This window comes from Candida tropicalis (genome assembly GCF_000006335.3).
Source record: "Candida tropicalis MYA-3404 genomic scaffold supercont3.9, whole genome shotgun sequence".
Classification (NCBI taxonomy): Eukaryota; Fungi; Ascomycota; class Pichiomycetes; order Serinales; family Debaryomycetaceae; genus Candida; species Candida tropicalis.
Window position 1 is genome coordinate 221,028 of NW_003020061.1, and position 23,353 is coordinate 244,380.

At 31.4% G+C, this 23,353-nt stretch overlaps 11 protein-coding genes across 11 annotated transcripts; 8 read left to right on the forward strand and 3 right to left on the reverse strand. All coding sequences in view use genetic code 12, as the record gives it.

The window, feature by feature from the left end:
- Positions 1–2,662: 2,662 nt before the first annotated feature.
- CTRG_05665 (aldo-keto reductase superfamily protein) lies at positions 2,663–3,523 on the reverse strand (the record flags this gene model as incomplete). Its single annotated transcript, XM_002551321.1, has 1 exon — positions 2,663–3,523. One exon carries the CDS (start codon positions 3,521–3,523, stop codon positions 2,663–2,665), a length of 861 nt encoding a protein of 286 aa, XP_002551367.1.
- Positions 3,524–5,372: 1,849 nt separating this feature from the next.
- TDH3 (glyceraldehyde-3-phosphate dehydrogenase (phosphorylating)) lies at positions 5,373–6,383 on the forward strand (the record flags this gene model as incomplete). Its single annotated transcript, XM_002551322.1, has 1 exon — positions 5,373–6,383. The coding sequence occupies one exon, from the start codon at positions 5,373–5,375 to the stop codon at positions 6,381–6,383; it is 1,011 nt and encodes a 336-aa protein (XP_002551368.1).
- Positions 6,384–6,694: 311 nt separating this feature from the next.
- CTRG_05667 (uncharacterized protein) lies at positions 6,695–7,564 on the forward strand (the record flags this gene model as incomplete). The annotated part of the gene is made up of 1 exon (XM_002551323.1): positions 6,695–7,564. The coding sequence occupies one exon, from the start codon at positions 6,695–6,697 to the stop codon at positions 7,562–7,564; it is 870 nt and encodes a 289-aa protein (XP_002551369.1).
- Positions 7,565–8,069: 505 nt separating this feature from the next.
- Positions 8,070–10,367, forward strand: PMT2 (dolichyl-phosphate-mannose-protein mannosyltransferase; the record flags this gene model as incomplete). Its single annotated transcript, XM_002551324.1, has 1 exon — positions 8,070–10,367. One exon carries the CDS (start codon positions 8,070–8,072, stop codon positions 10,365–10,367), a length of 2,298 nt encoding a protein of 765 aa, XP_002551370.1.
- A 452-nt stretch (positions 10,368–10,819) lies between these two features.
- Positions 10,820–11,458, forward strand: ISA2 (Isa2p; the record flags this gene model as incomplete). Its single annotated transcript, XM_002551325.1, has 1 exon — positions 10,820–11,458. One exon carries the CDS (start codon positions 10,820–10,822, stop codon positions 11,456–11,458), a length of 639 nt encoding a protein of 212 aa, XP_002551371.1.
- Positions 11,459–11,705: 247 nt separating this feature from the next.
- Positions 11,706–13,598, reverse strand: TPD3 (protein phosphatase 2A structural subunit; the record flags this gene model as incomplete). Its single annotated transcript, XM_002551326.1, has 1 exon — positions 11,706–13,598. One exon carries the CDS (start codon positions 13,596–13,598, stop codon positions 11,706–11,708), a length of 1,893 nt encoding a protein of 630 aa, XP_002551372.1.
- Positions 13,599–14,887: 1,289 nt separating this feature from the next.
- Positions 14,888–15,907, forward strand: CTRG_05671 (putative phosphomutase; the record flags this gene model as incomplete). The annotated part of the gene is made up of 1 exon (XM_002551327.1): positions 14,888–15,907. One exon carries the CDS (start codon positions 14,888–14,890, stop codon positions 15,905–15,907), a length of 1,020 nt encoding a protein of 339 aa, XP_002551373.1.
- Positions 15,908–16,156: 249 nt separating this feature from the next.
- Positions 16,157–17,116, forward strand: CTRG_05672 (uncharacterized protein; the record flags this gene model as incomplete). Its single annotated transcript, XM_002551328.1, has 1 exon — positions 16,157–17,116. One exon carries the CDS (start codon positions 16,157–16,159, stop codon positions 17,114–17,116), a length of 960 nt encoding a protein of 319 aa, XP_002551374.1.
- A 981-nt stretch (positions 17,117–18,097) lies between these two features.
- On the forward strand, positions 18,098–19,054 carry CTRG_05673 (phosphoglycerate mutase family protein; the record flags this gene model as incomplete). Its single annotated transcript, XM_002551329.1, has 1 exon — positions 18,098–19,054. One exon carries the CDS (start codon positions 18,098–18,100, stop codon positions 19,052–19,054), a length of 957 nt encoding a protein of 318 aa, XP_002551375.1.
- Positions 19,055–19,318: 264 nt separating this feature from the next.
- Positions 19,319–20,269, forward strand: CTRG_05674 (phosphoglycerate mutase family protein; the record flags this gene model as incomplete). Its single annotated transcript, XM_002551330.1, has 1 exon — positions 19,319–20,269. One exon carries the CDS (start codon positions 19,319–19,321, stop codon positions 20,267–20,269), a length of 951 nt encoding a protein of 316 aa, XP_002551376.1.
- A 490-nt stretch (positions 20,270–20,759) lies between these two features.
- On the reverse strand, positions 20,760–21,182 carry CTRG_05675 (uncharacterized protein; the record flags this gene model as incomplete). The annotated part of the gene is made up of 1 exon (XM_002551331.1): positions 20,760–21,182. The coding sequence occupies one exon, from the start codon at positions 21,180–21,182 to the stop codon at positions 20,760–20,762; it is 423 nt and encodes a 140-aa protein (XP_002551377.1).
- Positions 21,183–23,353: the final 2,171 nt, after the last annotated feature.

Sequence of the window (23,353 nt, forward strand, 5' to 3'; positions counted from 1 at the left end):
CCCCCCCATATTTCCCTTTTTGACTCCTTCAATATATTTTCACAAAAGAGAATAAATTATGAGCTTCTTCTCCTCGTCCTTCTTTCTTGTTTTTTTTTTTTTTCTTTCTTTTGATACTTATTAATTTACTACTAACTTGTAGTAATATTCAATTTGGGGGCCATTTCGGAATATATTATTATATAGAACAATAATTATGTTCTCGATCTTTTTTTTTGTTGTTGTTTATTTCATGGTTATAATATTCTAAGACATTCAGTTTATCTCTATCAATGATATAATGCTATTTATTTTGTAACTACTATCAATGCTATTATTCTCTAAAAGCAATCTACACAAATGGAAAAGAGATAGGGAGAAAGATGGAGGAAGAGATTTCTCATAACTCATGTTATTCCTTATATTTCTTGAAAAAAAAATAGTATATATTTGCTACTTGTGTGCTTGCTTGCTTCTTGTCTTGATTTTAGTGTAACCCGAATTGACACTTGGTAGTTCTCGATTTTGAAAATTCATGAAATAAAAATTTACTGATGAATGACAAAACTGAAAAAAAAAAGAACCTGGAAAATCAGAAGAAGAAGAAGAAGAAGTAAAACCGTTGAAGTTTTCGATTTTTGTTGTTCATTAAAAAAGAAACTGAAATATGCAATATTAAGTAAAATCCTGATAGGAAAGATTCGATAATACATTAAGCTTTTTTTTTGTGTTTGAAATCAAAACCACGATACATATTGACAACTTATTTCTTTTTTAGGGGATTGGTTAATGAATGGTAAGTATAACCATTATGACTATTAACATAGTCATTAATGTTGACTATATTTGTCTTATTGTATGTCATACAATGGCAATGCTTAAGATACTAACTATTCTTTTGATAATAGCTTATTATGTTTGATTTTTTTTTATTAGTATTAATCCAGTTAATATTGCGTGCATTTTTTTTTATATGTATTAATCTAGTTTTGTTCTACTTGATTTTCCAATCCTTGCATTGAATAAATTTTATGACATAATTTTGAGTTATTATTTACATTTCTTAAATCAACAGACTCGGATTCGGAATAGATATTCTCCTACGGTTATCTATTTCAATTACCCCTGGTAATGGAAAGTTCAACCGAGATTTAAGAATTTGAAACATTATTTCATTTTTAGAAACTTATTGAATATTTTTTATGTGTTTAATTTAGGTCATGAAATTAAATTCAAGAATAACCCATAATGCTTCAAATTCTTCTATTTCCATTTCCATTTCCTTTTCCTTTTTTTTTTCTTATTATGCAAGACCAATTATATAACCCTGTTTTTACTTCAATCTATATGGTTTTGTTGATTTTCTTTGGTAACAAATCAAAATTTTTAATACTTTTTACATGTTGTGTTACATGTACAATAATAATGACCATTAGATGTATTTGGATTCAATACTACACCCTTTCTTTCTTTTTGTATTTAAACTAACATGTATATGCAAATTGGTTCTTCGGATTTTTGTTTCATTTCAAAAGCATTCTGTACGTATAAGTATTCATTTATTTCGTTGCGGTTGTTTTTGATTTCGCAATATTTTTTTTTTTTTTTTTTTTTTTTTTTTTGCAATTTTCTTTTACTAATTTTTAATAAGTAATTTATAAAATAGCGAATATCCACTTCCTCATTTAAATCAGTTATTTTTTTTTTCGTTTTTGTTTTCGAGGAGATTTAAATGCAAAATTATCATAACTCGAAATAGTTTCTATAGCCTATACTTTCAACCTCAATACCCCCTTATTATCCATTACTAATGATGTTCAGATATATCGCTCAACCCCCATTTTTCTTTTCCTTCTCTGTGTTCTACTCTATCCTAGTAACCAGAAAATTTCATACAACGGCGAGTTTTCAAGAGTTGACACGCAACTTTACTTTTGGTTTTTTCGCACACTCGAGTTGTTCCAATAGTTAGAAATCCCAACAATCGTTGACTATGATATCTAGGATTTACGTTTGACACACATGAAAACATATATCCATAATGAAATAAGCCACCAATCAATACATTAGTACTAAAAAACAAAAAAAAAAAAAAACTATTATTTTAGTAATTCTTTAAATTTTTGACGTTTATTGTATATCAACCCGCCTCTTCGGTTGTAATAGATCAATTAAACAATACCTTATTCAAACACACACACACACACATACACACGTTTGCGGGAGTTTTTATTATTAACGAACTGAAATTCAATCTCCTCATTTCTCTTCATATAGTAGAGGTTTTTGTCATAAGCCCAATCGGAGTTACAATGTTATTTTACTATTTCCGATTGTGAATTAAACTTTTCCAATGAATTTAGATCATCCCTATATTTATAAATCCGATAAAAGTTTATACAATCGAAGAAAGTGTCATCACTTTCTATAAAAGTTTTATTTTTTTTTGCTTGTTTGACATTATCTTGAAAAAGATTTACAATGATTGCAAAATCAAAAGAGTATTCTGTTATTTTTTTAACATATTCTTAATCTACGGTAAGAATTAACTAATATCATACAGCAATCTAAGACAAACAGAATTTAGTAATCATTATAAGTTCGTATATTTCGGTAATAGTAACTATCATCCCTTATCAAAAGAGTAGACTAAAATAAAACAAAGAAAACTATTACAAATGAATCAAGGAGCGTCAGTACATTCCCAATCAGTTGGTTCATAAGCTTCAGGTTGATCAATAAGTTCAATTTCTTCAGTAGTCAATTCAAATCCATCAATTTGTAAATTTTCTTTTAATCTACTTTCAGTTTTAGTTTTAGGTAATGGAATATAACCTTTTTGTAAACTCCATTTAATTAAAATTTGTGCTGGAGTTTTATGATATTTAGCCATGATTTTTTGGAAATTTTTATTTGAATTTGCTAAAGATTGTAATTTCATACCATGAGTCAAGGGAGCATAAGCTTCAACATTAATACCTTTATCTAAACACCAAGTGGCCAAATCTTGTCTCATACACCAAGGACTAATCTCAATTTGATTTACAGCCGGTTTGATTTTAATATTATCATCATTTAATAATTCTTCAATATGATGTTTACCATAATTTGAAACCCCAATATTTTTAATAAATCCTTTTTCAACAGCATCTTGCATAACATTCCAACTTTCTAATCTTTTTTCTTTCCCAGGTAATGGAGAATGAATCAATAATAAATCAATATATTTCAAATCACCAATTTGTTCCAACATGGTTGAAATTGCTTGCTTGGTATTACTTGTACCAAGTTGATTGTTCCATAATTTGGTAGTATAGAAAAACTCTGATCTTGGTATTTGTGGATTATCTTTTAAAAACTCACTAATTCCTTCAATTACTTCTTCTTCATTACCATATAAAACAGCAGTATCGAATTGACGATAACCAATTTTACAAGCTTCATAAACAATTGATGATGTTTTGTTTCTTGGGATATCATAACATCCCAAACCAATTGATGGAATGGTATGACCTGAATTGAGTTTAATTAACCTGTATGACATATCGTGGTGTTTGTAAAATAGTGTAGTGTGATGTCTATATATCAATTAAGAAGGAGAAAAAGGTGATGTTGATCTTGAGAATTGCAACTGGAGATAGCGATCGTTCAATTTTGTGGGGGGATAATCGACGAAGACGAAGTGGGAGTGAGAGGCAAAGGACGTGTGCAAATCACCGAAAATTAAAACCCCCAAACATTGCCTGTGAAAGAGTGAGTGAGAGCAAGTTAAACGAACAGCCAAAAAATAAAAAACCTGATTCTATTCTAAACGACCCAACAATCCCCCATACTTTTCCCTAGTTCCAGCACCAACAACCCTTTTAAAACATTGATGGCAAATTTTCATCTTACTGCAGATTATCAAGATTAGTTCATCAATTTTTTTTTTCTTTTTGCAGCCTTCTTGATCTCTCGGAGCTTAGTCGAATTTTAACCCCGGCATTTAAGAACTTATCTATACACACACCTGATATCATGAAACTCGGAGGTAGATCATATGGGAATAAAACCCGGGGAAATTCGAAATCCTAACCTCGTGTTGCAACTTTGAATTTTTTTTTTTAACTCCTCAATTTGTCCGAGGAAAAGCCAAAATGTGCGGCACGTGAATCCGGTACACGGGAATTTGAGCCACGCACTTTCAAATGCGTTGAAGATCAACTTATGGTGAGAGGGTCGTGCACTCTGATCCATGTTCCAGAAATGATCTTTTTTTTTTTGCTCTCATTAATGCGAGGGACAAAAAAAAAAAAATTAGAAGTAAAAATTAGATTGCTGGTGGCAAAGAAGACAAAACCAAAAAGTTATAGTGTGCGAGTGGTATGATGATACCGAAATAATGGTTACTTTGCATTTGGTTCACACCACTACCGGTAAATAAGAAGAATTTAGTGGTTAGTCGTTATGGAGGACAAAATAGAGATCAATAAATCAGTCGAATTACTCCAGTCGTCAGGATATCTCCAATAATCGGAGTAATTGACCCCAATTGTTTGTTTACTACGTCATTCCTGGCAGTATTCGAGAAAGATTAGTCCGACAGAGAAGAAAAACAAAATTAAAAGTTCAAAGTTGCAGGAGAAACGGAGCCTTCTCCAGCAGCAGCAACAGCAGCAGCAGTAGCAGCAACAGAAAAAAAAAATAATTGATCTTCATCTAAGGGGGAGGGGTGAGTCAGAGATATAGGGATGGATGTTTACCGATGGTGAATATATTTTATTATAACTTTGAAAAATGTGTCAAATAAAGACCAATTGTATCAATTGAGTCGTTTTAAACAATTATCTCTACAGCAATTGTAACCTCTACAGGAAACGTTTTTCTCAATGGTCGTAATATTTTGCAATCGGATGGTATGGGTTACAGAACGTGACATATTTTTCTTTACCTGTTGGATCAGGTGTTTTTTTTTGTTGATCTATCCAACGTTTGGTGTAAGCTCGTGGTGTGCTCTGCAAAAATTTTTTCTCTCTCTTTTTTTTTTAGTAGCCTGCTTGCGTGCGTGAATCGGGCACCTTACTCATTTGAATCAATCAGTAGGTGAGACAATGGATGATACTGCCCCGGGCGAGGCGTGCCCGACACAAACCACTATTATGCAAAATGAGAAAAAAAAAATTAGTGTGTCTGTTAACTACTGGAACACACTCACTCACACAACACCACCCTATGATTTTTTTTCCTTTTTCCAACAATCAAAAAAATTTCTGACAAATTATAAAATAGCCCTTAAATCCCCCCCTTGTTTCATTTTTTTTATTCTCCTTTTCTTTCTTCTTTTCTACATCAATCAATTGACTTTTTATAACTCAATTAATTAAATCAAATCACTTACAAATTAAATTTTAACAATGGCTGCTATTAAAGTTGGTATTAACGGTTTCGGTAGAATCGGTAGATTAGTCATGAGAATTGCCTTGGCTAGAAAAGACATTGAAATTGTCGCTGTCAACGATCCATTCATTGGTGCTGAATATGCTGCTTACATGTTCAAATACGACTCCACCCACAGAACCTACGAAGGTGAAGTTAAAGCTGAAGGTGATGCTTTGATCATTGATGGTCACAAGATCCACGTCTTCCAAGAAAGAGACCCAATTAACATTCCATGGGGTAAGAACGATGTTGAATACGTCATTGACTCCACTGGTGTTTTCACCAAGATTGAAGGTGCTCAAAAACACATTGATGCTGGTGCCAAAAAAGTTATCATCACTGCTCCATCTGCTGATGCTCCAATGTTCGTTGTTGGTGTTAACGAAGACAAATACACCCCAGACTTGAAGATCATCTCCAACGCTTCTTGTACCACTAACTGTTTGGCTCCATTGGCTAAAGTTATTAACGATACCTTCGGTATTGCTGACGGTTTGATGACCACTGTCCACTCCATCACTGCTACCCAAAAGACCGTTGACGGTCCATCCCACAAAGACTGGAGAGGTGGTAGAACTGCTTCTGGTAACATTATTCCATCTTCTACTGGTGCTGCTAAAGCCGTCGGTAAAGTTATCCCAGAATTGAACGGTAAATTGACTGGTATGTCTTTGAGAGTTCCAACCACCGATGTTTCCGTTGTTGATTTGACTGTTAACTTGAAGAAAGAAGCTACTTACGAAGAAATTTGTGCTGCTGTCAAGAAAGCTGCTGAAGGTCCATTGAAGGGAGTTTTAGGTTACACTGAAGATGCCGTTGTCTCTTCCGACTTCTTGACTTCTTCTTACTCCTCTGTCTTTGATGCTAAAGCCGGTATCTTGTTGACCCCAACTTTCGTCAAATTGATCTCCTGGTACGATAACGAATACGGTTACTCCACCAGAGTTGTTGACTTGTTGCAACACGTTGCTAAAGTTTCTGCTTAACTCAACAACAAGCTTTGAATAGACCTTGTTAACAATTGAGAAAATTTAAGTAAGAAAAAATTAAAAAAGATTTAGGATGAACATATATAGGTTTTATTTTTAAATAGCTGCAAAATTAGTCTTTGGGCTTTTTTTTGGAATTGTTTATATATATTATCAAATATGTTTCTGAATATATTGTGATTTTTAAAGAAGAAAAATATTTCAAAGTCTCGTATGAATTTTTCAAATCACGAACTTGAAAAAAAGTAAACATAAACAAACAACTTCTTTTTTTTTGTTTTTCTTTCTTGAGCTATACGAGCTATACAATGTCATCACAAGATATCATTCCATCATTACTACTAAATCAAACATTCAAAAGTTACAAATCAAATTCATCACTTTCATTATCATCTAAATTAACAAGAAAACAATTAGAGAAATTTAGAATTAAATTGGCTAAATTTTTATATCAACGATATCAACAAAATTTGAGGAATAATGATAGTTTGATAATTCAATATGAATCATTTAGAGATATAATCCCTGATTTGACTATAATTAATGATACTATAAATAATAATGAATCAAGATACAAGATACAATATTTAATAATTAAATTAGAAAATAGTCGATTGTTACCCCGTCAAATTCTATTATTTGTATCTAACCAGAAGGAAAATGATGATGATGATAATACTAATGAGAGAGCAAACACATTAGTGTTGAATAGAATGAGTGGGATGAATTATCAAGTGATAAATGATTATATTTTAGAATTATTAGAAGATATTAATGATTATCCATTAATTATTAAACCCATAACATTGGCTTCTTCCGTTATCCCTGATTTAATCAATAAATTTCTGAATCAAATAGAAAAATTAAACGATTTGCAATTAGTTTATTCAATCCCATCTACAAGATTAAGAAATTTTATCATTGATATACCCAAAAAAGATCTTGATTTGTTACTACTATCTCCGAAAACATCATCAAATAATCCAAAATTATATAACGATATCTGCGAATTTTTGTACAACACTACCAAAATTAAATTTAATAATTTGATAATTGAAAAATTCATAAATAATTTGATTAATATATCTAATGATGGTAAATTTAAATTACTTGTTAATGATTATGAATTAATTTGGTATTTATTTGAATCTATTAAATCCAACGTGTCACGTGTGTGATGGTCATGTGTGTATAGTATTAATAGTAGTAGTAGAAGATTCGTTAAATTCTATTCTCCAACGTTAATACAAACCGACACACGCGTGTTGTGATTTATTCTTCTTGTTCTTCTTCTTCGTGGCATTAAAAAAATTGCGTGTCGAAATTGAAAATTGAGAATTGAAAATTGGACACGTTCGCACGCCCATAGTTAAAAATTTTTTTGATTGTATTACGTGTTCCCTAAAAATTTTCTTAGGCCAACGGGGGAGAGAAGAACAACGGGAAGAACAAGCAACAAACAACAAGCAACAAACTACAAAACAACAACGCACAGATTTTCAATTAAATTAAATTGAATATTTTCAATTCACACTGCGTTTAATTTTTTTTTTTTTAATAGAATAGAATACAAATTTTCACCAATTTACATTTCAATTCTTTCTTTCTTTCTTTCTTTCTTTCGACTTTTGATTTAGACAACCCCCTTCTTCTTCTTCTTTTTTTTTTCCTAATTATCACATAATGTCTACTTCTGTTGAACCAAATGAAACAGAAGCCTTGAAGAGAAAAGTTGAAGAATCTTCTTCTTCAACTACTGCTTCAATTGAAGAAAAATATACTGATGACAATGACAAGGACAGTACTAAAAGAACTCAATATGATGAAACTAAAGAAACCATTGAATCATTGAAAAAAGCAGAATCAATTGTTGCTCCACTATTATTCACTTTATTATCATTTTTTGTTAGATTTTATCGTATTTCAGTAAATAACAATGTTGTTTGGGATGAAGCTCATTTTGGTAAGTTTGGATCATATTATTTAAGACATGAATTTTATCATGATGTTCATCCTCCATTAGGTAAAATGTTGGTTGGTTTATCTGGTTATTTGGCTGGTTATAATGGATCTTGGGATTTCCCAAGTGGTGAAAAATATCCAGATTATATTGATTATACTAAAATGAGATTATTTAATGCTACTTTCTCTGCTTTATGTGTTCCATTGGCTTATTTCACCATGAAGGAAATTGGATTCTCTATTGCTACTACTTGGTTATTTACTTTGATGGTTACTGTTGAATCTTCTTATGTTACTTTGGGTAAGTTTATTTTATTGGATTCTATGTTGTTGTTTTTCACTGTTGCTACCGTGTTTTGTTTCTCCAGATTTAACAATTTTAACAATAAACAACAAGAATTTTCTAGAAAATGGTGGAAATGGCTTTTGTTGACTGGTGTTTCCATTGGTTGCACTTGTTCTGTTAAAATGGTTGGTTTATTTGTTACTACTTTGGTTGGTATTTACACCGTTGTTGATCTTTGGAACAAATTGGCTGATAAATCCATTTCTTGGGGTAAATATTTAAACCATTGGTTTGCCAGAATTATTGCTTTGATTGTTGTTCCAATTTCTATCTTTATGCTTTCTTTTAAGATCCATTTTGATTTGTTGTATAAATCAGGTACTGGTGATGCCAACATGTCTTCTCTTTTCCAAGCTAATTTAGTTGGTTCTGGTGTTGGTGGTGGTCCACGTGAAGTTTCCATGTACCATTCTTTTGTTACTTTGAAAAATCAAGGTTTGTCTGGTGGTTTATTGCATTCCCATGTTCAAACTTACCCAGAAGGTTCTAAACAACAACAAGTTACCACCTATGGTCACAAGGATTCTAACAACAATTGGATTTTCCAAAGACCAAGAGGTCAACCACCATATGATCCATCAAACAACAATACTGCCATTGAATACATTATTGATGGTATGCACGTTAGATTAATGCACCCACAATCTGGTAGAAACTTGCACACCCATGATGTTCAAGCACCAGTTACCAAAGGTGAACTTGAAGTTGCTTGTTATGGTAATTTAACCATTGGTGATGCCAAGGATAACTGGATTGTTGAAATTGTTGATCAAGCCGGTGATGAAGATAAAATGAGATTGCATCCATTGACTACTTCTTTTAGATTGAAGAATGAAGTTATGAATTGTTATTTGGGTACTTCTGGTTCTACTTTACCACAATGGGGTTTCAGACAAGGTGAAGTTGTTTGTTACAAGAATCCATTTAAAAAGGATAAGAGAACTTGGTGGAATCTTGAAGATCATCGTAATGCTATATTACCACCAGCTCCAGAAAGTTTCAAATTACCAAAGACTAGATTTATTCGTGATTTCATTCAATTGAATTTGGCAATGATGGCTACCAACAATGCTTTACTTCCAGATAATGATAAACAAGATGATTTGGCTTCATCATTCTGGCAATGGCCAACTTTGAATGTTGGTATTAGAATGTGTAGATGGAGCCCAGATAAACCAAAATATTTCATGATTGGTTCACCAGCTACTACTTGGACTTCAACTGCTGGTGTTATTTTGTTTGCATTTATTGTTCTTTTCTACTTGATTAGATGGCAAAGACAATATGTTGATTTCCCAACTACTCAACCAAATAAATTAAGAAAATTCCTTATGGGAGGTATCTATCCAATGTTTGGATGGGGTTTACATTTCATGCCATTTGTTATCATGGGAAGAGTTACATATGTTCATCATTATGTTCCAGCTCTTTATTTTGCCATGATTGTTTTCTGTTATGAAGTTGATGCTTTTACTTCAAGATTCAATAGACCAAATGCTACACAAGCTCAAAAATTGACTTATGCTGGTATTTATTTCGTCTTGTATTTCTTTGTTGGTTATACTTTCTGGTACTTTAGATACTTATCTTGGGGTATGGAAGGTCCAAAAGAAAATTGGAAACATTTGAAATTATTAGAATCCTGGAGAGTTTCTGATGATAAATATACCTAGATTTTATCTTCGCATTTGTTAATTTTTTCTTTTTAAAAAAGAAAAAGAAAGGAAAGGACGATGATTTATTTTCAAATCATAGTATTTAATTATTTGAAAATTATTATTCCTTCTTTTTATTTGTCATTATTATCATTATTCACTCCTTTTATATAGTTAGGTTATATATAAGTTTTGTAAAAGTAAAAGTAAAAAAAAAAAAAAAAAAAGAGAAATCATTATCATATACATTTATTATTATATATTTTCGAATTCTAAACTTTTTGCAACATCAATGTCGTAAACGCGACATTTCGCCTTTGATCCAACGACATCTCCGAAAACCTGAGCCGAAAAAATAAATATGAAAGCAACGGAAGAAAAAAAATTCTCAACCAATTGTACAATTCATGATAATTACTTACTAAGCAATCTATAACCACACATATATATATATATATATTCAATTAATAATGATAATGATATCAAAAAGTATAAAACATATAAGAATAATACCTAAAGGTTTAACATATCCAATAATAAATATCACACCAATAAGATATAATACTACTAAAATTCTTAAACCTTCATCATTTTCATTCCCTTCAAATTCTCCACCTCCACCTTCTTCACTTAAATCAAATCAGAATCAACAACAACAACAACAACAACAAGAAGAAGTTGAGAAATTTAAAGATGATTTTAAATATACTAGATTAATTCAAGGTAAAACAGATTTACAATTAGGTATAACTGAAAGAGCAAGTGATAAATTAAATCAAATTAAAAAAGATGATAATAATGAAAATTCAGGTTTATTAATTAAAGTTGAAAGTGGTGGATGTCATGGATTTCAATATAATTTAAAATTAATTGATATTTCAAAAGATTTAAATCCACTGGATGAAATTTTTATATTTGAAAGAAATGGTGGGAAAGTTATTTTAGATGAATCAAGTTTAATGATTTTACAAGATTCTAAAGTTGATTATACTAAAGAATTAATAGGTAGTCAATTTAAAATTGTTGATAGTCCTTATACTTCAAGTTCTTGTGGTTGTGGAAGTTCATTTGATTTTGATTTTGATAAATTACAAGAGAAATCAAAGTAGGAAATATTATTTAGGTATAGGGTAATGTAAATAATATATATATATTTATTTATTGAAACAAAGAACAAATATTAAGAAAAAAAAATATAAACAGGATCATGAGTGTTTCATGGGTGTGTTTGAATCTAACTCTTTTCCTTTATCTTTTTTGTTAGTTTGTTTGTTTGTGGATGTTTTATTCTTTGCCAGTAAGGTTGTGGAACGGGAAGGGGGTGTGGGGACATACATAAATATGGCTGTTAATTCATTAAGCCAAAATCTCATTGATACATTTAATACTCTTTGTTGAATAGAATCTAACATCAACATCATCATCATTTTCCAATTTTTCTAAATTCGATAAAATTTCTAAATTTATTAATTTCTTCAATTCTTCTTCTTTTATTGGCAAGTCAACCTTCTTACTAGTTAAAGCTTCAACTAATGTCAAATAAGATTTGGCCACATTGAATCTGATATTTGGTACTGAGTCAGTGATTAAACTATTAATGAATGGCAAAACTTTATCAACCAATACTTTGTAATCAATAACTGGAATTAAACTTGTAATAGCAAATAAACAGGTGATTCTAATTATGAAATTAGAATAATCAATCTTATCTTCTTCATCAATTCTATCACTTTGATTTAACAATCGATCAAGAATTTCTCTTTGGGCCCAATCAGATCCAAATATAATGGTCAATTCTTTCAAGTTATTAACAGCAGCTTCTCTAATAGCAAAAACTGGATCCCATAACCATGACATACATAATGATAATAGTTCTTCGTTGAAAAATGATTCACCCAATTGGTTAGCTAATTTAGGAATATATTCAATTATGGCTAATCTGACTCTCCATTTACCATCTTGTGCCAATTCGGTGATTGCTGGTAATAAATTTGTAGACAACAAGTTAATACCAATAGTCTCATTAACAACAGACAAGTTAGAAATGATATTTAATCTTACATCTGGGAATTCATCTTTCAACATAATCAAGAAAACAGGCAACAATTTGTCGATGGTGGCTTGTTTTTCCAATATTGGGGAAAGTTCAGTGATAGTAGATGCCAAAGAAGCTCTGACATTTTCTTGAGGATCCTGACTCAATTCATTAACAATTGGTACAATCTTGTTTAAAATAGTGGATTTTGTCAGTGGGAATTTAGTCAACAATTGACAAAAGACTGGTAATTGTTTGGCAACAGCTTTTCTGACTTCACCTTCATGATCCTTCATCAAAGCAATAAATGGATCAATCAATTGAAACAAATCCAGTTCATTGTGTGTAAAATTACGGGCAATCTTACTATATCTATCGGCAGCAGTATATCTAACTCTCCAACTTTCATCCTTAATTAATTTCAATGCACTGGATAAGAAATCAGAGTTAAAACTGTATTCATTAATTTTTTGGAAAAATTCCAAAATGGAAATCAAGACATCAACACTCAAGAACTTAACAGAATCTTGATCATCGGTAATCAAATGTTGAAACATTTTGGAAATAATTTCCCAATCTTCATTGGTGATTTTATTAGCATCATTTGGACTCTTTTCAGTGAATTCAGTTAACAAATCAATCAAATGAGGCAAGTTAGTAGCACTAGCTCTTCTTACCATTGGATAATCATCAGTGACCAATTTTAAATATAATTTTAACAAGTTTTGTCTAGTAGCAGCATCAACTTTGATAATGACTGCTTTATATAAGCCACATGCGGCAATTTTTTTCAGGAACCAATTACCTTGACTCAAGTTTTGGATCAAGTTTAAGAAAATCCCGTTGATTTCCTCATTTGTTAATTCCAAACTGATTTTATTTAATGATTCAATGGCTCTATCTCTAACCAAAGGTTCTTCCATGGATGCCAATATAGTCAAGATAGAAATCAATGGTTCGTTATATTCGTGTCCTCCAATTAATGGAATGAAATCACCCAATTTGCTAGCCAATACAGTGAAAACCTCTTCTTCGTCGTCTTGAGCAACGTCGTTAAGGAATGGTAATAATTCTTTCCTTGTTCGTTCTGGACCCAAAGCAATGGCAATGGTGTCTAATTTTTGCATAGCGTCTACTCTATTAGAAACATCGTCGTGTTTCAACTCATCCATTAACAAAGCTAATGGGTATAAGTCATCATTAAAGTTGTCCATTTTTGTCTATGATTTATTTATTGATGTTATTGTTTCGTTGTTGTTGTTGAACTTTTTTTTTTCCTCCTCTCTCTTTTTTTTTTCGTTGTTGTCGTTGATAAAATGTAATTATGCCAGATAATGACGAATGGAAATTGTTAACCTTTTTTTTTGTTTGTATTTTACCAAATGTAAATAAGAACAATAATTAACCAAAAATAAAACCAAAAAAAATTGAAATTGAAATTGAATGAAAAGAATAGAAAATGTTAATACAAATTAATGAATTGATAAAGGGTTGATTAATGGATTGGTTGTCTTGTCTTGTATTAATAAAACAGAAAAAAAAAAAGAAAAATTTTGTTAGCCAAAAAGAAAAGAAAAAAAAAAGAATGAAAGAAAAATTCGGCAACAAAAAATTCAGAGACAACCAGAAAGTGAGAGACAACCAGAAAGTGAGAGACAGACAGCAAAGAAGAAAAAAACTTGCTTCTTCTTCTTTTCGTTCACATTTGACAAAAACTGAGAGTTTTTTTTTTGTTAGTTGAGTGGGTAACTAATTCAATGCGTGAACGCCTCTGCCATCAATCACGTGAATAGGGAATGCATTACCTACAGTCAATTCTACTTAAACTAAACTATCGCTTGTCAAAGAAAAGATAATCATGTCAATGACAAGGACAATGACAAGGACTCAGTAACTGCTTTAATCTCGCTAAAAATTTCTCAACAGTGGGGCAGAAATGATTTATTTTTATTTTATTTGGAGGTGTGTTTGTGTTGCCTAAATATTGTCAGTGGTGACAACCATTCGATTCTTACAGGGCTTAATTGTATATTAGGAACACATTATGGTAACGGATTGTTCCATATATGGTCCAACAATGTTGATTCTCTTATCTCTTCGGAGCATTGCTGTTCATTAATTGAATTTGATTGGTCTGCCTGCATACACCTATGACGTATGAATAAATCGCGATTGTCACCCGACTGGCTGGCAACCACACATTATTGCAAATCATAAACAACCTTTATGTGATTTACACAATTAGCATTAATAGAGCCTATTAATAGTATTGGATCAAGGCATGGCAGTAGAGTGTTATTGGGACCAACGTCACCGGAGAACAATTGCTACCTATGAGTCATATCAAGTGGACAATTTATGTAGATATTCTTTCTGTTAACAATACAATAACGAAACCTAAACGGAAAAAAAAAAATCTTTATGCAAAATTTTCTACTGAACATGAAAAATATTTTTCATACACAAAACGTGGTTATTTAAACTAGTGGTGAGATTCAAACAAATGTTTTCAAATATCTTCTTTTTATTCTTTTATTATCTAAATAACTTATTATTAAACACGAGCATAATGTCTAAAAATATCCCTAATAAGTCTGATGTCAAGGACTCCATAATCTCGGAAACCAACAGAGCCGAATATTACAGTTTATTGAAAGAATACAACTCCAAGAAATCATCACACTGGGTCTTTTCCGTTGTTCCAGGTATTTTCCAACAATCTTTAGAAGATACCGATGAAACCAAGTTTGATACCATTAAAGAACACTTTGGGATCATTCCTACTTGGGATGAAGTGATCAACCAATTACACACCTTGAATGACAACACCGATGATGATGTTCAATATAAATTATTCTTTTTGGCAAGACACGGTCAAGGTTTCCATAATGTCAAGCATACTGAAAACCCAGAATTATGGGATAGTTATTGGAGTCATTTGAACACTGATGGAAAAATCGTTTGGGGTCCAGATCCTGAATTGACAGAGTTAGGTATTCAACAAGCTAAAGATAATAATGTTGCTTGGAAAGGGGAAATCACCAATAATAAGAATGAAAATCCAAAATTGATTGTTCCTACTAGGTTTTATTCATCACCTTTTAGAAGATCAGTGGATACATTGATCAACACTTGGGAAGGTATTGTAGATTTGAAAGAAGTCAAACCATTGATTCAAGAAAACTGGAGAGAAACTATTGGTGAGCATACTTGTGATATGAGATCCAATAGAACTACAATTGCTGGTAAGTACGAACCATTAGGAATTGAAATTGAACCCGGCTTTGAAGAAGAAGATATTTACTGGAAACCAGATTATAGAGAAACCGTTGCTGAAGAAGCAATTAGACACAATGCAGGATTACAAGAAATATTTGACAATTATCCAAAAGACGAAGTTATTAGCATAACAAGTCACAGTGGTAGTATTAGAGCTCAATTAATGGTATTGGGACATAGACCTTTTGCTATTGGTACCGGTGGTATGATTCCAGTATTTGTGAAAGCAGTTAAAGTTAAGTAATAGACTTTCTGTAGGTAGCACTAGAATCAATATAGACCGATAACGTGATTAGACATCGTATATTAATACAACATCCGTGTTGATTTTAACTACCAGGAGAAAAACTTCTAGAATATTCACAAAACGTGGGATCTTGTTGCACAGCAATCGAACAACTAAAAGAAGAAGAAAAAAAAAAGTATAAAAGGTGGGAATTACCTCCGAATCAATTATGATATTTGCCAAAAGTATTCTTTTGTCAACCAAACCATGTCTAAAAGTATTCCCAATTCAGCTGATTTAATTGACGGCACTATCTTAGATTCAGACAGAGTCCAGTATGAAAAACTCTACAAGGAATATATATCGAAGCAACCTTTCCATTGGGAATTCTCGGTTGTTCCAGGGATTTTCAAGCAGTCGTTACCAGAGACCAACGAAGCTACTTTTGATACTATTAAAGACCATTTTGGTGTAATTCCAACGTGGGACGAAGTTGTTGAAAAATTAAACAGTTTGAATGCAAATTCAAACCCAGATGAAGTTCAGTATAAATTGTTCTTCTTAGCAAGACATGGTCAAGGGTACCATAATTCCAAACATGATGAAGATCCATTAGCATGGGAAACAAAATGGAAGCATTTATTGACAGATGGTGAAACTACTTGGGGTCCAGATCCCGAACTAACAGAATTAGGCGTGGAACAAGCTAAAGAAAACAACAAAGCTTGGAAACAAGAACTAGCTAATAATAAACACCAAAATACAGAATTGATCAAACCAACAAAGTTTTTTCTGTCTCCATTTAGCAGATCAATTGATACATTGATAAACACATGGAAAGATATCGTCGATTTCAAAGAAATTGAACCATTGATTCAAGAGAACTGGAGAGAAACTATCGGAGTAAACACATGTGATAAAAGATCTCCAAAATCAGTAATAGCCAAGAAGTATGAAGATCCTTTTGGGTTTAAATTTGAACCCGGATTTGCGGAAGAAGATATTTACTGGACACCAAGTTCTAGAGAAACAGTTGCAGAACAGGCACTTAGACAATATAAAGGTTTTGAACAGATTTTTAATGAGTTCCCCAAAGATGAAATTATTAGTATTACGAGTCATTCTGGAAGTATTCGTGCACAATTAGTGGTTCTTGGTCATAGACAATTTCCTGTTGGTACTGGAGGGATGATACCTGTATTTGTTAAAGGAGTTAAAGTTGAGTGATATACTTGTTGTATGTATTAATATAATGAAAAAAGCAGGGATCTGGAATTGTAACGATGGTCAGTTTTTGATTCCTGTTTTAATTGTAGAGGAGTAGTCACGGAACGAGTAGTTGTTGTCACGCAGCTGGGTTTGTTTGTTGCCAACGCGCAGCAGTTCAATAGATTGCAATTGCAATAAATGTAATACTTGTGCTTCCTTCATTAGTTATATATTCATCCATTTGGTGTTGTGTGTTGTATTGATAGAATCTTCTCTTTCTCTGTATGTTACTACACTGCTTATAGCAGTAAAGTATGAGTTTTGTTCACTTTCTTTATTCTCTTATTTAAGCCTATAGAAGTAAATAGAAAACTATATAATTTCGCATTCACTTCCATTAAATATTGCGTAGTAACCATGAAACTGACGGAATGTTGTGCTGTAATTCCTGTTTCATTTGTGAATTACCATTATTTAGTATGTACTGCATTGATTGTATATCTGTGACAATCACGTGATGTGTGGAGACTTTGTCGGTGTCGTACTGATGGGTATTAGGAGTCATTTGATACTTCCTTAGACCCATGTGCGACGGTTGTTTGTTGCATAAATAGAAGTGATGAATATATAACTTAAAATAGATTACTAACGTCTACGATTTAGTGTGTTCCAGTTATTGTAAGTATATTCGAATCTAATCTCTAAAACTAATACTATACAATAGAACTCTAGGAAATCGTTGAAAATATAGAACAATCTCTAAAAACAATCGAAACACCAACTGATGTCTTCAAGTGCATCATCTGAAGCAACAACGAGACACAAAGTTCATTTTGCAGTCTCACCTGGTGTGTTGCAGTACAACCGCCAAAAAAAAAAAAAAGAAACAAAAAAAACTATATAAAGAGGAAGTTTTTCCGATGACTTTTTTCAATCGACAAAGAAAAAGAAAAAGAAAAAACAATAAAAACCAAGACAACTATACATCAAATATAAATCATGTCAAAAAGTATCCCAAACCCAACTGATATACGTGAAAGTAGAGTTTCAGATTCCGATAGAACCGAATATGCAAAACTTTACAATAAACACATAGATGAGCAACCATTTCATTGGGAATTTTCCGTTGTTCCTGGAATGTTCAAACAATCATCATCACAAACTGATGAAACTACTTTCGACACTGTGAAAAGTCATTTTGGTGTGATTCCAACTTGGGATGAGGTTGTTGAAACTTTGAATAGCTTGAATGAGAATTCCAATTCCGATGAAGTTCAATATAAATTGTTTATTTTGGCTAGACATGGTCAAGGTGTTCATAATTTGAAATATAACGAAGATCCAGTAGCATGGGACGCAAAGTGGAATCGTTTATACACTGATGGAGTTAGCACTTGGGGTCCAGATCCACAATTGACTGAATTAGGAATTGAACAAGCTCTTGATAATAACAAAACATGGAAGCAAGAACTTGTTAATAATAAATACAACAATAAGGATTTGATTAAACCAACAAGATTCTTTTCGTCCCCATTTAGCAGATCCATTGATACTTTGTTTAATACTTGGAAAGATATCGTTGACTTGAAAGAAGTCAAACCTTTAATTCAAGAGCAATGGAGAGAAACAATTGGTATGAGTACTTGTGATCAAAGATCTCCAAGGTCAGTAATTGCAAAAAGATATGAAGATTTAGGATTTGTAATCGAACCAGGTTTCGCTGAGGAGGATATTTATTGGACACCAGATCATAGAGAAACAGTTGCCGAATTAGCATTGAGACAACATAAAGGATTTGAAGAAATCTTTAATAATCATACAAATGATAAAATAGTGAATATAACAAGTCATTCAAATGCCATTAGAGCTCAGTTAGTGGCTTTGGGTCATAGACAATTTGCTATTAGTACTGGTGGCACAATCCCAGTTTTCGTAAAAGCCGTTAAAGTTAAATAGAGTATAACAGATAATAGACATATATTATAGAGAATTCAGTTACGTAGACCAAAATCAACTGTGGCTACAAGATATTTGTGGGGGATGAACTCCGGAAGGATTGTGAAAGTGAAATTCGGTAAAATACTACATATTTAAAGATCAAAATTTTGGGGGATCCAAATATTGGGAATAAAGAAAAAAAAAAAAAAAAAAAAAAAAAAAAACGAAAAAAAAAAATATGGAAATTGATATGTATTTTCAACTACTATTCCAAATCAAAAGATGTCAAAAAGTGTACCTAATGCCATCGATATTAAAGATGGTATAGTTTTAGAATCAGATAGAGTTCAATATAAAGAATTATACGATGAATATATTTCAACCAAATCAACACACTGGGAGTTTTCTATAGTCCCTGGAATTTTCAAACAATCCCTTGAAGAAACCGATGAAGCAGTATTTGATACAATAATGAGTCATTTTGGAATAATACCTAGTTGGGATGAAATAATAGATCATTTACATAATTTAAATCAAGCAAGTGATGACAATGTTCAATACAAATTATTGTTTCTTGCTAGACATGGTCAAGGTTATCATAATGTGAAATTTGCTGAAGATCCAGAAGCTTGGCCTATTAAGTGGAGAGGAATGAATACTGATGGTAGACTTACATGGGGTCCTGATCCAGAATTAACCGAGTTGGGAGTTGAACAAGCAAAAGATAATAATAAAGTTTGGAAACAAGAACTTTTGAACAACAATCAACGTAATAAACAATTAATCATGCCAACCAGATTTTTTCTGTCTCCTATGAGAAGATCAGTAACTACATTGATTAATACATGGAAAGATATTGTTGATTTAAATGAAGCAAAACCATTAATACAAGAACATTGGAGAGAAACAATTGGCGTGGCAACTTGTAATCAACGTCGTTCCAAAAATGAAATAGCCAAAGATTATGAACCATTTGGATTTGAAGTTGAATCTGAATTTGTTGAAGAGGATATTTATTGGACACCAGACTATAGAGAAACATTAGGAGAACAAGCACTTAGACAATATAAAGGTCTTGAACAACTTTTTGATAATTATTCAAATGATGAAATTGTAAATATTACAAGTCATGGAAATTCCATTAAAGCTCAATTAATGGTTTTTGGTCACAGAGCATTTTCTATTGGTACTGGTGGATTGATCCCTGTATTTGTTAAAGGAGTGAAAAAATAAATACAGATTTGTTTGAAATACATTAGAGAGATTTGATTAAGACATTAGATAATTTATTTATACATTAAAATTTAAATACATATGCTAGATACGGGAAGAAAATTAGTTACGAATTATTATAGAGTCCTACCGCAGGGATTCCAAAACTCATTAACCGACTTCTCAAATTTATGATGTGGATTAATCAATTTTAATAATTTACGCAAACACTTCAACTATTTATAGTTGAATTATATAAATAGTCATACTACTAGAAAAATTACTTACCATGTATCCTATAATCAGTTTAATTCTCTCATTCGAGCTAAAAGAAACCAACTATCATGCTATTAAATTTCTTATTTTTATTTTCAAACATCTCACACAATGCACCCACATTCAACATATGCATAGATCTACATGTATTAGGAAGAATGACTTCTAAGGTATTTCACAATTACTGAAAGTGAGTATATTTCCATATATCCGTTGCATAGCTTCACATTACTTATTAATAATTTGGAGTTGGAGTTGGAGTTGGACCATAATCTGTTGTTGTCTCATTTTCTGTAGTATCACATAAATACCCGTCTGATAAATTATACTTTTGATCATGATACTTCGTTAATGAAATAGAAGGTCTTCCTATACCACTACGAGTAATTGTATCCGGAATGACACGATCAGAATTGAACGCGTCTTGATTGTTGCAATTGACAGATTTCACATCAATGGAAGTAAAGTCAAGTAACATGGAGCCGTGATGTGTGCCCTCTTGGTGATAATTTTGTTTGTATTCGATTGGAATTTGCAACATTGAATTACCTTTAGACGAATAAGCAACAAACTCTTGTGAATAAAATTCCAACTGAGCGATGAATGCACCTTGTAAACATAATTGAACAGCATTAAACCAAATACTAGATGGATTCATAATTATAAGCTTGATAATCAGAAAAGATATAAAATAATAAAATTTATTACAATTGACGCGTTCTTTTTATATTAGTTCATGTCTAAAAACATGGTTTTTCAACTCTACTATTGATATAAAACACAAAAATCAATGTTAGTGATTTTAAGCAAGGTATAAAATTATTGTCTTGTCAACGAATTGACATTTCGCTCAATAAAACTTGCAACAATCATTTTAAAGTAAAACTAAAATTTGGAATATGTAACCATTAGTATGTTCGATGTTGTCACTTGTACATTAATTATTGCTTACTAAAAGCATGCATAAATTCGCCATGTTATAATAGTTGTTCTGCATTTGTTTCCGGGAATGAAAATAGAATACTTGCTCGTGACTGTATATCACGCGTTTGTAATGAAAAGTGTCAAATCAATGGCTTAAGATTTGATGAACATTAGTGGACATTAGAGCATGCATTGTCTCACCCTTCGTTCCAAAACTATGATTCTACACTTTTAAGCATGAGCGAATTGGAAAATACAAGATAACTTTCTAAAAGTGATTGAAGCAGTAGTATATTGAAAGAGACAAAGAAGTATTAAAATATTCTTTGAAGTTCTTGCAGAGTTTATGAATACTGACAGATTCTAATTGGTCAATCTATTAAACCCGAATTATAATATAAATATCCTAAAAATATGACTTACCAAATCATTTTAAATCTTGTCTTTTTTTTTTCTCTTTCTTTATTCTTATTTTTGCTATCATCTAGCTCATGAATTATCTCCATTCAAGCATCAATTATTCTCTTGCATTAATTACGTAAGCGGCAAAAACCAAGAAACAAAAAAAAAAAAGAAAAGATTACGGCTACCAAATGTAAGCAACAATTTCGTGTAATCTAAAGAATGTTAATCATAACCGAGTTTAATAATGTTTCTATTAATTTTAATCAATGACAACGATGTAATAAACCAACCAGAATATAAATAATATGATTTACTTAATGTATACTACAAAAAATTTTTTTGATTAAAAGGCTGATAGTCTTTTCGTAATTGTTAGACTAGGTATAAATGAATGGTATTATGACAATGAACTCTTCCGTATTTGACTAGTGGCATAGAGAGCAACAATATTTTAACCCAAAAATAAAATATAATATTAAATAGACTTCTGATACCAAAGATCTAACTTTGCGTTACGTTAAAAAAAATTGCATTTAACTGTTGATTCAAACTTAATTGGATTAATTTCTTTTCAAGCAATCAGAAGTAGAATTGTCAATCCAAATGTCAATATATTTATGACCAGGGTCAATAAAGATACCAAATTTTAACAATGTTAAGAATTTTGTATGATATCCTTATTTTCCATATTACAAAGATTCACATTGTCGATAATTTTGAGGGTATAGATTATCCCCTCACAACATCAAATGCAAAATTGTGTAATCTTGTCTAAAATTAAATATTAATTTACTTAATATTCATGACTTTTATCAATAATAATTAAAAATTACAAGTATTTATTAATCCCAGTTTTAAATCTACATAAAATCATTGACATGCTAATTTTTTTCTAGTATTATTTCAACTATTGATTAATCAAATGTGAAGTCAAATTATTTGATTTTGTGATCACATTTTCTTTATTAAAGATAGTACCCATGTCTTTCACAACAATTTACTAAACCATCATGTTCAATCCTTATAATATACAAATTTCAATTGCCAAGAAGTCATCCCTAAAACTACGAACATTCATCTGGGATTATCTACGAGAATATTGTATTATTATTTCCAAAAGGTAGTGCTGAAAGTACCAAAAAAAGAAAAGATGATTATAGACATGCTACCAAAAAATCAATTACTGTGTTTTTTTTTTTTTTCATATTCCTATTTCATGTAATCATACTAATTACTAGTTGACATTGTGTGTATAAAACGTGGAGAAATGAGAGGATGAATAGTCATTACTTATAATACTTCAACAATGATTCTTGGCCACATAACTTACATAATCGTTCCTTTGTAGCCGAATAGTTTTGCAAATCGATGTGAAGATGGCTAGAGCAGAAGGCAAGAGCCATGTGAAGGGTAAATTTCATTTCATATACATAAATCTGACAAACAATTTTTTGTGCCCCCCCGTCATTTCACACCTTGTCAGGACGAAGACATAAATGA